The sequence below is a fragment of the Geospiza fortis genome, unplaced genomic scaffold, assembly GCF_000277835.1.
Source record: "Geospiza fortis unplaced genomic scaffold, GeoFor_1.0 scaffold55, whole genome shotgun sequence".
Classification (NCBI taxonomy): domain Eukaryota; kingdom Metazoa; phylum Chordata; class Aves; order Passeriformes; family Thraupidae; genus Geospiza; species Geospiza fortis.
Window position 1 is genome coordinate 5,723,856 of NW_005054308.1, and position 13,657 is coordinate 5,737,512.

Below are 13,657 nucleotides of genomic sequence, written 5' to 3' on the forward strand. Positions count from 1 at the left end.
GCTACTACAGATTTTCTTCACCACACAGGCTCTTTTTTACATTAGACAGTATCAGTTTTGCTTTAACAGAAGCAGCAAGCAAAACCACTCATAAAACTGCCTTCCTGCCAGTGACATCATAGTCTAACAATCTGTGCTGGGAAGAGTGTCCTTTGCTTAGGCTGATAGAAGACATCTACAGGATTGTGCAAAGTAAGTATACACTGACATATACAAGGATATGCACAAAGGAAGAAAAAATAATCTTGCAAACAACATCAACAGAAATACAGGTATTTATAAAAAAAAGCTGACCAATTCCTGAAGGTCATTACCTACTTCAAAACTCAAAGGTGAAAATGAAGGGGCAGAGACTTGGTGGACTATGACACAAGAGAAAGCAAATTCTGCTATTAGCAGTAGAAAGTGTTCATTTGACACAGTGATGATAGACTGATTCCAGAGTGACAGTTGTTATCCAGCCACCAGAAGGAATTGCCATTCTGCTAAGTAACATTTTGAGTACGAACAAATTTCCATAAGAATAAAATTTCCAAATGTGTATTCAAGCATAAAATAGCTTGGATAAAATATTAATCCTACAGGTGAAAAGTGCTTCCTAAGCTCTTTTCACAGGGAATCACCTCTCTGCAGGTGGGCAACATACAAAAATCTGTGTAATGTGTTATTTATTTTTACCACAGACACCCTCTGAGTGGGTGATTGGAATTCATGGAAATACCCAAGCAGGAAAGCTTGCAGCTCATAATGTGCATTATAAGCAGTTGCTGCTTTCCTCTCTGCTTCACCAGGAAGACAGAATATTTCTAAATCTTAATATGCAGCAGTACAAAGATTATGTTACAGTAGCATAAAATAAAATCTTGGTCTTTAGAAAGAAAATATAGACTCATTAACTTGGTCATCAACACAGCTGCCAAATTGTTTTGTGAAGACTGCATTTTTAAAGAAAGGAGGAATACTGCACAGCAATAGACATCATATGGAGCTAACACCAACTTGGTAGCTCACCTCCATCCTCACCTGCTATCAGCTCCAACACATTAACTTAATCAGTGCAGAACAGCTCTCAAATACACAGGGTCAGCTCCTCCCAGCCTTTAGGGACAGAAAACACTAAAGAGAAGTGATGTAGTGCACTGGAATATCTAATTAGCTGATCACACAGAATCAATTAGGGTGGAAGAGACCTCTGAGATGACTGTTCACCACCTAAAAAGCACACAAGCAGTCTATAGTTGAAAAGGCAGAAAAAGGAAGACCAGGGAATGGCCTGAATGTGTGCCGATCTGCTTTTAAGTGTTAGAAAAGACTCATCCCCCAAGCACAGGTTCAGGAATCTGTCTCCCTCCTGGAATAACTCCAAAGAAGGGGAATGCTGGATTCTAAACCCTCCCTGTGCTGAGGCTAACACCAAAGGACTAGTCTACATCTCAATTACACAGCATTACAGTTCCTCCATCAGCCCACCAGGAAGTTATCTGCAGGAAACTCTGCAAAGTGATTGCTGAGGAAATCCCTCACATGTCCAGAACAATCAAAACAAAGGCTGTGGAGCAACATTTCTCTTCACTCCAGATGCTACTTCAGTTCTAAAAAATTACTTTTAGCCTGTCACGTAGTTTGAACACAAGTCCAACATTAATTTTGAGATAGAGCCTTCAGCCCAAACCAGGGCAGATTCCAGAGTTTACTGAGCACACACACCTAAAACCCAATATTTCATATACACAGAGCTAAAACATGCATCATCTCCAGTAACTGCATTTTTTTAAAGCTTGCCATAAGTAAGAGTAAATATTTGGAACTCAGCATGCTGAAGGCAGTATTGGTCTTTTTCCCAAATATCAGCTACCCAAACAGCTGCCTGGCTACCTTACAAGACACTCTTTTACCTACAGCAGTTCTCAAATTCTACATCTTAAATGGTATTTCAACCAACCAGAAATACTAGGCCTATTGATAAGGTTTCAAAGGCAACACACTGATCTTCAGAGCTGAAACAGGGAGTGAACAAGGATTTCCTAATAAAAGACAGACCCCATCTTGCTGCTGTAAAGCAACTGTCAATCTATACAGCATTATGAGAAAGAGGGTATTAAAGTTATAATCAAACTCATATGATTTAACATATAATAGAGCCAACAATGCTAAAGCTGTATTAGTAGCAGTAGCCTTTTTCCTCACACACTGATGTATTCCAGACCACAGGAAAACTACAATCATTGCTAAATAGAGCATATTTATATAAATATTCTTAGAGGTAGTTCAAAGAGTCCAGAGCAGAAGCTTTAAGAGGGCACTATAACTGTAGAGAGAAATGGGGGATATTAAAAAAACAAAACAAAAACCAGGAAGTTGGCAAAAAATATTAGAATATGTGACTTCTCACCTGTAGATTGCTTATAAAAATGTCAAAGCAAGGTACCTGAGATAAAAATCAACTATCAACAGGCTTTGAATTGCTACACGGAGGTCAAAACCCTCCTGCAAAATTCCTGTGATACAGACAGCTGGGAAGGTGAAACCTCTTTAACATTTGCCTTGTTAAAAAAAGAAAGAAACAACCATAGCATTTCTTTAGTCAAGGAATTCAGTTCTAGTTGTGTGACAATATGCAGAGCAATAATTAAGAAATTCTAGTTTCCAAGCAACCCCCTATGCTAAAAGAGACTGAAAATATCCTAAAAAAAAAAATCAGCCATCAGTACCACCACCAAATATAGAGATATGCCTTTTCTGATTAAGCTAAATAGCTCCAAAAGGAGGAAATCTTCTGGAAAATGAAAAAGGTAGTTATCAGAATTGCAAAAATCATTTAAACCAAGGAAAATGTTTACATATGAGGCTTCCAGCAACAAAAGTAAGTCACAAGGAACAGTAAAATTTTACACATAGGCATCTAAAGATGCCTATGTGTAAAACAAGAGAACTCTCTAGAAAAACAGACTTCCAGCATTATTCTGGACAATTTACAGAGGCAAATCCAATTCATTGTTTTGTTGATTCCTGTACGGCACTCAGACTTCCATTGTAGAAAGAGAATCCTCTGTAAACTGTCATCAAAAAAGCATGCAAGCTCAGATCCCAAAATACTGCTGTTAACATTTGAAAGTCCCCACCAGAACAGTGAGTTGCAGACATGCTGCTAAGAATTCTTCAGGTTCAGATGCTTTGTGAAATTCTAGATCTCCCATTATATCTGTATGTTAGCTTCTCTTCTGCAGAAAGGTCTGAAAGATTGCTCCTCAGCTCTTACAGGCATTTCCTCACTCCAACATACAGACATCCCCACTGCAGAGGTAAGTGTTCCTCATTGGATAAATGTATGCTAAAGGAAAATAACTTTGCAGAATTACTGGCTTATTTCACTATATTGCATATATGCAAATATCATTAGAGAATGGCTGCTTCCAATACCATCTGTCCAATGCCAAGGGCTCTTCAGCAATAGTTTATATGGCAAAAGCATTATAGTGAAGGAGATTACATTTTATTTACCTTGATGAGTCATTGTGACAGGTTCTTCACTGGATACATTGTTGTAAATGACCACAGCTGTGGCATTATGTGAAGCTGCTCGCAGTATTTTCTCTTTAAATGTACAATTTCCCCTCTGTAGTAAAGCAATCCACTGCTTGGTGTTTGGTGGGACCTGGAAACGTGTTCGAGGGTCACAGCCCTGACGATCTGTAACTGAAATGGGAAACAAATTTACAGAGGCCCATTCTTCTAACAGGCAAAACAAAGAAAAAAAAAGAAAAATCCTAATTCCAAGTTGCTGAAATACTTAAAGGTTATGCACAAGGAAGCCACTATTCTCTTGTGAAGAAAGTCTAAAGATAACCATATTCTTATGAAAATAAGATTTTAAAAAAAGAAGTCTCATGCTTTGAAAGCTGTGACTATATGCCCAAGAATTAGGCTCACTAAAACAAGCTATTTTTAACTCCAGTGCAGCTAGAATAATGAATTCACATTCAAATCAATACCTGCCTAGAGGCTGAAAAAAATTAGAATATGGTTCATCTGCTGTAGGCATTTACAAAACAGCTGTTTATCAGTCATTCTGGGGAGTACAAGTCTTTTTTTCTTCCTAATGCAGCCACAAATATCACTGCAGTGGGAAGTACAATTAAACAAAGCAGGTTGTGAAAACAAGATTTCAGAGTTATCTGCCATGTGCAGGCTACTGTAAGAAAGGACAACATTAAAAGCTGATCTTGTAAAATCCCAGCAGCCAACATCAGCTTTTTACATATGCACATTTTGTCTACAAGGAAATGTATTCGAATTCATAGAGAAACAAATGGGTTTCCAAACACAATGCACTCGTCAGCTAAACAGGTATAGATTGTATAAAGGAAGAGTAACAGAAATGGCAAATGCCAGATGTCTGAATTCAACAGTGTGCAAAGCTCTTTTATCCCTTCTGATGGTGTAACATATCCTGGAACAACCCAAAGCCACAGAGCTGTGTACAAAAGACACAAAACCCAAGGCAGAAGGAACTTCCCAGCAGCTGAAACCAGTGAAAGACAGATCTGTTTGCACAACTGGAAACACAGTTTAGTCTGATACACTGGTCATATCATTAAAGGATTTTAATTTAGAGCCAACAACAGTTTATAATGCAAATATATTTATCCCTTTGAATGCCAAGTGTATAATAATCTTTGGCTACTAAAAATAGTTGGGATAAACAGTGACTTTTTTCAAGACATAAAAAACCAATCTATTTGCATAATAGCTTAGAAAACATTACAGTTCTGCAATGAAGGAGCAAATCAAATGAAGGTCTCCCATAATTTTTTTTCCTTTTCAAGAAGTGAGTTGAGCACAACTATGAGATTTCAGCAAAATAATCTACCACCAAAAAAATATCCAGTTTAACATATTAGTTGGAAACAAAACAAGAGGTCTTTTTAAGCATGCTCAGCTTAACACAGCTGAAGTTAAAATCTGTAACAAAGGAGATTCAAGGAGTTAAAGATGTTTTCTGAAACAAAATCTTCTGTTTGCCTAAAGAGAGCTAGTGCAGCTGAATCTATACTGTGGCAGACATACAGGAAGTCCTTGCATCTCTTAATTTGGACAAGAAGTGCCTCTCCCTGTTCCCCTGGAAGGAGGGTGGGGAGCCAGATACCAGCACATCCTTTTCACAATTGTTTTTCAAGCCTGTATTAGACATCTCAGACATGGAGGGCTATTTGCTGTATTTTTGTTTCATACAGGCATCAGGGAAAATCTGAAATACAGATGCCTGAAGCCAAGTTTTATATAGTGTTTTCTTCCATTACCCTGACATCATTACTCAAATCCTTGTGGAAATTGCTAGCTAGCACTGATCCACATGTGTTTTGCAGCACTGGTGATGGCCATCACAAACACCAACAATCACAGAAGAGCATGTTCATGCCCACTGCACTTTTGCAGCTTGTCTTTGTAATCTTAAACTTGAGAACAGTATGTATTTTTGAAAGGAATTACAGTCCTTTTTGAAATGAAGAATCACAACACAGCATGTGTGCCACCAACCTTTTTGCCCTCTGTTAAGATAAAAGCTGTTTAATGCACAATTCCCCCTTGTTCTGAACATTTGCACTCAAACATGGAAGGGGGAAAGCACCAGCAGACTGTGATAGGAAGTCCCTCAAGCCTTGCAAGCTAAAAATCCCATCCTTCTCCCATGAAATCACATTCAAGAATCTCAGGTATGATACATCTGTTGGAAAATACCATTTTCTAAATGGCTACAATTCCACAGAATCCCCTAAAACAGCCAAAAATAACTCTGAAAGTAGACACTATGGCCAACATAAATTTACCTAACATATATGGGATTATTAAAAACAGTAACCCCACAGATTATATACTGTTTCCTTCAGTACAATCATGATCAAAACTAAAATATGAAGTGAAAACAAAAATGGCCACAGTTGGGTTATTACAGTGAAAAAACCATAAAAGCAACAAAGAGCACCTTGAATGATGAAGAAGCATTCTCAAAATTCATGCAGGCACCTTGAAATTTGTATGCTTGAAAATTTTTAGCTTAAAAAGCAACAGAGAAAGCAGTGAGAGATAACAGAAACTGCATCGGTGGGAAAAGTAGTACAAAATTTTCTACCACAGTAGAGATCAAAGTCTCTCTCAGCTGTGGACAGAGCTATGAAATGTTACTGGATAAAGCAAAAGAATTAGGAAACAAGATATTAAGAGATTAAAGCTTTCCAGATATAGACCAACAAACACCACTCAAATGCTTACAGCATGTTATTCCTGACGAGGTGTCTTCAGTATATCCTGATGAAAATTTAACAGCTGACAACATTAGCTCAGCACTATTTAAGTAATACAAAAACATTGAGATAAATCTGGTTGGTTTAGATAAATCTCAACTGTCTGCAAGTCACTTGAGATTTAACAAAAAGTCACAACCCACTTTTCTTTGCATTAGCATTCTATTACACCACACAAATGTTAAGTAATCTTTTCACTTTTAACTAAATAAAATTCAGAAACAATAGTGAAAAATGTGGGGTGTTCTGTTTGTCTTTTCAATAGACTGAAGATACTCTGAAAAGCGTGGAAGTCTTAAAATCACAGTCACCCTTCTAGAATAGTGAGAGGGTTACAATGAAACACCTCCTGTACAGCTCACGTGTCAGGGACATCAGTGGCCGCTGATGGGGACACACATGAACAGGGTCAGCCAGAATCACCTCCGACACTCCCCACTGCCCTGCCCTCGATGATCTGCCATCCAAAGTTCAACTGGAATCAACAACACACAGGTTGCAAGCATTACCTGGATGATCACAGAATTGTTTGGGTTGGAAAAGACCTCTAAGATCATCGAGTCCAACCAGTAATCTGGCACTGTTGTGTTCACCACTAAACCATGTTCCTGAGTACCACATCTACAAGACGTTTAATTCCCTCCAGGTATGGTGGCTCCACCACTGCCCTGGGCAATCTGGTTCAGCACTTGACAATTCTTTTAGTGATGAAATTTTCCCCAATATTGAATCTAACTCCCACCAGGCACAGCTTGAGGCAGTTTCCTCTCACTGTGCCACTTGCTGCCTGGGAGAAGAGGCTGAACATCACCTGGCTCCACCCTCCAGTCAGGGAGCTTTGGACAGCAACAAGATCCTCCCTGAGCCTCCTTTTCTGCAGCTCCCTCAGCCTCTCCTCATCAGACCTGTGCTTCAGCCCCTTCCCCAGCTCCTTTGTCCTTCTCTGGACATATTCCACTATCTCAGTGTTTTTCTTGTAGTGAGAGGCCCAAAACTGATGTTACTTGCAAGAATGAAAAGCAACTTCATATCAAATTATTCTAAAACAAATTATTTGCACAGAGAAAGACATGATCAGAAGCCACTCATGTAAGTTCAGAAAATATAAGCATACATAAAGCCATTTAAGTAAGTTTCCCTATAGGGGTGCTACTGTTCTGGCTTATTTGAAATAGAAGCTATTTACCCTGCCTGTCTCTGTGTTTATCTATGCATCATAGATAAACACAAAATCCCCAATTTTGTGTTGGCAAAATCCCCAATTTTCTGGTTTAGAAGGTTTAGAAGTGGCAGCCTGCTGGGTTAAAGAGCTATGTACAATGTTGTTGTAAATATCTCCCTTCCTAACATAAGTCCCAACACCACAGAAGAGCCTCTTTACAGAAGAATCAGCTGTGATTTAAGTACCTACCATTAGGCTCATGTTTGTTTTTGCTTTAGGAGAGCTTGTTTCCTTTTGCAGAATACACAGGGCTGCTTAATCTGTAGAACTGTTTTTCTTTGAGCATTTTTTATAATTCAAGACCCCTTTCTGCTGAAGGACTGAGGTTTGTGACAGCATTTTAGGGATTCATGGGAAAAAATAGTTAATGATGCATTAGATCCAACCAAGGTTCCTCAGTTACTGAAGAAGTAGTGGCAAGCTCACATCAGCACAGAAACAGTACCTTCCTTTTCCAGTTGCTTGACCATGTTTTAGCCTTCTCCCTATAGGAAGGGGAGCCATTTTGTGGAGCAAAAATGAAAGAAAAAGGGCAGCTCCCAGCAGCTTTGTCACAAGTGCACACCTGTCTGAATGCAGACTGTCCCCTAGTTCTGAACTGTGCCTGGGTTAGCTCTTTCTCACACTGAGTTCCTGCTGCTCTTGCACTGCTTTGAACAGAACTGTGACACCCCCACCTTCAGCCAAGGTTGCTGCACTGGCTGTTATCAGACTTTGTCCCCTTCTCACAGAAATATCCCACTCTCTGTGCATTAACCATTTTATTCTATGCAGGGTTGTTTTTTTTTCCCCTCTAAAGGTCAGATATCTTGCTATTGATTTCATCTTAGCTAATACTGTACTCTGTAAATCCAGCACCAGTTGCCAGAGCTGGTCTGTCTCAGCTACACATACAGAAATCATTTTAAAGTCTGACCTTCAATCACTGTAATACAATAGCTGGAGAGACACCACCAGTATTTTGAGGTACAGCAGATCAAGAGGCTTGTTGGTAAAGAAACCGCAGAGGAACACAGGAAGGTGCAGTGCCATGCAGGCTGCACCCCAAAGCATTCCCTCCCTACAGCTCTGCTGCCCAGGTAGGTGCTATGCAGAACACCTGACTGGTAAAACAAGACAGCTTTGTGCAACACATTAATTATAATCCTGTGATAAAATTTCCAGAAAAGGAATTCACTTGGGAAATTCACAGACGCAACTCAGCAGTGCTGATGGATTATTTCAAGGAATGGTACTAGTTATTTTCTATCCCATTAGGGCTTAATACATGCAATGGACATATTTTCTTTCCTTTACTACTGGTGTTATTATCAATACAGCCCTTATTCATGCCAGTCATAATTTTTACTTTATAAGGTGGTGCCAATGAATCAATGAGTTATGTACAGCAACATTTTCTTTTCAACAGCTCCTTCAGGTAATTGCTTTGACTAAAGCTGGCTTTAGCATGAAAAGAAACTCTTTGAACAAGAGGTAATCTGGTTTCAGAGAGGAAGTTAAACAAAAGAAAATCACTGAAGCTTAGAAGAGTCTTATAATAGTTCAGATTTAATCTTGTTAGTTCAGTAAGTATTCTACAATTATGGTTATATACTCCAATATATAACCTCTGCTTTTGCTATCAATTAATGACTGCTAATTAAGCTGAATACAAAGATCAATCATGAAGGACAGAAGCATGGCACAAGATCCTTCTCCCCCTACTCTACTGATTTATTTGCTTGCTGCATTTTCATAAGCTGTATTGGTTTGGATTCTGGGCCAGAATTTCTGTCTGAATGCTGCCTAAAGCTCCACAGTTACCAGGAAACTGGCATTTCAAACCTTCTGTAGCTAAAACTTGTTCACACAACATGTTTATGAAGTGCCAGATGCTACAGAATGCTGTAGTTACAGCACTATGCACAAGATATACCTCCTTCCTAACACTGAGCCAATATTGTTGCTTCCACACTTTCACCTTTTTCTAACATATGTTTTTCCTCACATTCTCAGTCTCTTTGCCAAGCCCCGACCCTTATATCCCTTTGGGAGAGCTCTCCTTTCTGTGAGCCCTTTCTCCAAAGCAGCTTTTGTACAACCACCACCTCCCTACAGACCCTTTAGGCTCCATCCCTTTCCACCTCTCCTCACCCACTCATTCCTGACCTACTGGCTCAGTGAATTTTAACATTTTAAGTTTGACTCTGCTGCAATTTCCTTTCCTATCAGCTCCACTGCCAGTCCTGGTCATCCTGCTTGCTTCCCAAGCCAGCCAAGGTGCACAAAACCTTACCTCCCAGCAAGTCCTGCAAGGGGACTCTTCAGAGCACACAAAACTGAATTTCCAGTCCTCACACTGGAATCCAAAAGCAATAACCCAGATTCAACAGCCACAAAGAGTCCTGCTCCCCATGGAGAATGTTTTTGAGGGAACTAAGCCACAAAGCACTGCAGTTTCTACCAAGAACCATTATGGTGAGTACTCAGTGGCTTCTAGCTTGGTTTGCCATGGCAAGGGGAATATGCCTGACACCTAAAGGCCTGCACCACAACTGGGGTCAGGCACCCAGTACCAAAGAAGAGTAAAAGCACAGGTCATTGGAGTGGCACAATGCATGTACAGACATCCAGGAGCAGCCAGGCAGCTGCTGTGAGAGGACAGGGCTGAAATGACCTGGACGTGTTCAAGGCCAGGATGGACAAGGCTTCAACCAACCTGGTCTAGGAGGGTGTCCCTTCCCAAGGCAGGGGGCTTGGAACTAGACAATCTTTAATGTCCTTTCCAACCCAAACCACTCTATGATTCTCTGAAAATGTCGGGTTGCACAAAGTCACAAATAACAGAGTAAGGGACTGAGAAGTATTCTGGAACCTCACTAAAGGAATACTATAAACCTGAACTAAACTATAGAAAATCTGCATCAGGCTGTGAAGACACATTCCACTTTTATTCTTCCATGTACAACAAGAGGAGATTTTTTTTTGGAATCTGCAAGCATTCATGTGCAGAAGTGGTTTAAAATGCTCTTCTAATAAGATATTAAGTCATGACAAGAGATTAACAAGTTAGAGGAGGTAAGAAAAGCAACTCAAAGCAGAAGAACAGAAGAGAGATTAATAAAGAAACTTTGCTGCTATCATGCATTTAATGTGCTTGGAAAAATAAGCCCACACAGCTGCTGAATGTACACCCAGCAGCCAACTGTGACCAAGAGCTCGCTGGAGCTGCACTTTCACAAGTCACATTCACAGGCGGTCATGCCAGTTACTGCCACCCCACTCCCAGGGGAACACTGCCTTTGAAAGCCCCTATCAATTTCATACAAGCTCTATAAAAAGAACACAGAAAGAGTTTTAATACATGTATTAACATGACAAGGTTGAATTCCATTAAAGAAATCCTGCTAAAGAAACAAGAGAAGTGATTGACTATCATGCTGCACTGAGATTTAAAGGATGGGTGACCACATGGAGCTGGCATCTTCAAAAAGCAGTACATAAAATATTAGGCATTCAAGAATAGAAGTCAAAAACATCACAGAACACTTAAAATTACAAATTTTGTGTGGTCAGCAGCAGATCATTGGCCCTGACTCTTGAATTAGTAAACTCATTTATTTCCCTGCAGGCAATAAGTAAGGGATGTGATAAGATGCTCCATCCTTGGAAGTGTTCAAGGCCAGGCTGAACAGGGCTCTGGGCAGCCTGGTCCAGTGGAAACATCCCTGCCCACTGCAGGGGGGTTGGAACTTTATCATCTTCAAAGTCCCTTCCAAACCAAACCATTCTGTGATTCTATGATTGTTCACAGAGCATGCAAAAATGTGGAATTAGGGACACTTCAGCTCTAAAACAGTCCATGCCATCAAGGTGCTAACAGACCACCCACATTTGTGAAAATTTCAAAGACAGCCCATAAATGGGTGAATGCTTGACATCACAGCAGTTTCAAATTCAAGGTACCTTCAAATAAAGTTGCTAACAATTGTAGAGTCATTTTCTTCTGAGGATACATGAAAACTGGGGAACAGCATTTACTGCTCTAAGAGCAGTGGCTGGCAGCTACTCATGTTTAGAGCTATTAGAAAAAATTTTGCAAACGAGTTCATCAGCAATATTAACAGGCTGATTAAAAAAACATGAAGGCAATTACTTTCAGTAAGACTGTATCATCTTTTATCAAATCTGAATATAAGAAAAGCAGATGTGCAAGAACAGCTTAACTAAAAGCATAAAATATTCCAATCTTTCTTACTAAATGAAATGTTTTTAAACCACAGGCACATCAGCAAAATTCAAATAAAATGTAAATATATAACAATCTACACAGAACAATTCAGAGTATCTAAAAATAAGGAAAACAACTGCTGTTGTGCTTGCTTTAAGCTATCTGTTATGAAACAGAAGGGCAAAACTGAATTTCCCCCAAAATTGATAACAAAGTTTTAACCACTGCACTATGTCAAACCATGTCAGGTCTGACATTTTCACACTTCCTGCTGTGCTTTCTCAAGAAAGTTATTCATCATAATACTTAGCAGTAGGTATAAAATACTGTTTATAGACTGCTCATAATTTTATTTAGCTCATTATCAGCTGCCTGTGAAAATGCTGTCAAAGCCTCCCTCAGTGTTCAAATTGCACCTTAGTAAAGACATATCAAAAGAAAGTAGAAAAAGTTACAGCGGCAGATTAAAAGAAATTAGTATCACAAGTTTTTCCTGAAAAATAACACAGCTCAAAAAAAGAAAAAGTACTTTGATACCTTGCATGTATTAAAAAGCAGTATTTTAAAACCTGTTAAAATACTACTTGCAGTGTGTTTACATGCCTAAAACTTTCAGGACAGACTCTTGATTTCAAGGGGGTTGTGTGGGGATGTGAAGAATATCAGGAAGCACAACGACTGTAACATATTTAATGTTAGCTGATAGACAGGATTTGAAGTAGAAATAAAAATCATTTTACAGCAGACTTCCTTAACAACTTCTGCTTCCTCACCCTTCCACCCCAAAATCTACCCCATTAATATATTCTAGTTACATTTTGCAGAGTTTCATTGGGACTATCAAGCACCTGCTGATGCACAGCCAGATCCATCCGGATCAGAAGCTGACAGAGGCTGCCTAGCAGAATGCATTTGTTGTGAAGAAGTATCAAAGTATTTTCCTGATCTTAAGATTTGGCAAATTCTCTAGAGCTTCTAATAATACAGTAGCTTTGTACTATCAATTCGTCTAAAACACTCTTAGTATTCACCACTTAGACTCTAGTTTTAACTGACTACAATATTTCACTTAATATATTATTCAGATGTTTATTGTCCAGGAGGCAGGTTGGGACCACTGTATTCCATCAAGTAGTCCATTTCTTAAAGATGGCAGTTTAGATAATGTCAAGAATGATTTTCAAAATAAGATACTATTAAACTACATTGCTATTACTGAGATACTGGTTTCACGTCAGGCAAAAATCATGACAATACTCTCAGCTGTTCAAATTAGTGTTCTCTATAAGCCCCAGCAATTATCAAAAGAAGAACTGATGGACAATGGCTTTGTTTAATTAAAAGAAAACTGATTTGGACACTCTAGCCAGCGTTCAGTACTGCAAACAAGTGCATTTTGGGCTGGCTATATAACAGCAACAGCTTGGTAGCTTCAGTCCTTCAAGTCTTGATGGGCAGCTTAAACAGCGTTTTTAGGAATTGCACACTGAAAAACTGACTTCATGCAGTTGCAAAGCTATCCAGATGCAGAGCGAGATGGGTATGCAGCTGTTCTGAGATTCAAGGCAATGCTGTAACCAAACACTGTCAACTATTGCTACCCTCTCTGTAATTAGTTAAGGAATAACACCTTTACCGCTCAATAGACCCAATCTACTGGGATCCACGCTGGAAAGCACATTATGCTTTGCTGAGCTATTATTCAAGCCAACACTCTCAGATCACGGATTTGTTTTATTTCCCTCTGGGCAAGCTCTTCCTCCTCGTTTGTCAGAGCTCTCTAGGAAAGCCAGCCCAGCCCAGGCAAGGACCAACCACCCGGCAGCGAGCGAGGGAAGCGTTACCTCCGTTGATAGGGACGGGAGTCACCAGCAGCCCCTTGACCTCCACCTTCGGCGAGTCCTGCCCGTAGCGGCCGCGGTC

General features: G+C 39.7%; 1 protein-coding gene across 1 annotated transcript in view; it reads right to left on the reverse strand.

Moving 5' to 3' along the window:
* The window catches only part of RNF130 (ring finger protein 130), a 56,182-nt gene that overhangs the window by 41,294 nt on the left and 1,231 nt on the right, over positions 1-13,657 (reverse strand). The window contains exons 3-4 of the mRNA XM_031055194.1: positions 13,579-13,656; positions 3,502-3,696 (exon numbers count right to left, since the gene is read on the reverse strand). Coding sequence (XP_030911054.1) covers positions 3,502-3,696; positions 13,579-13,656 — 273 coding nt within the window. The remainder of the gene's footprint in view (positions 1-3,501; positions 3,697-13,578; position 13,657) is intronic.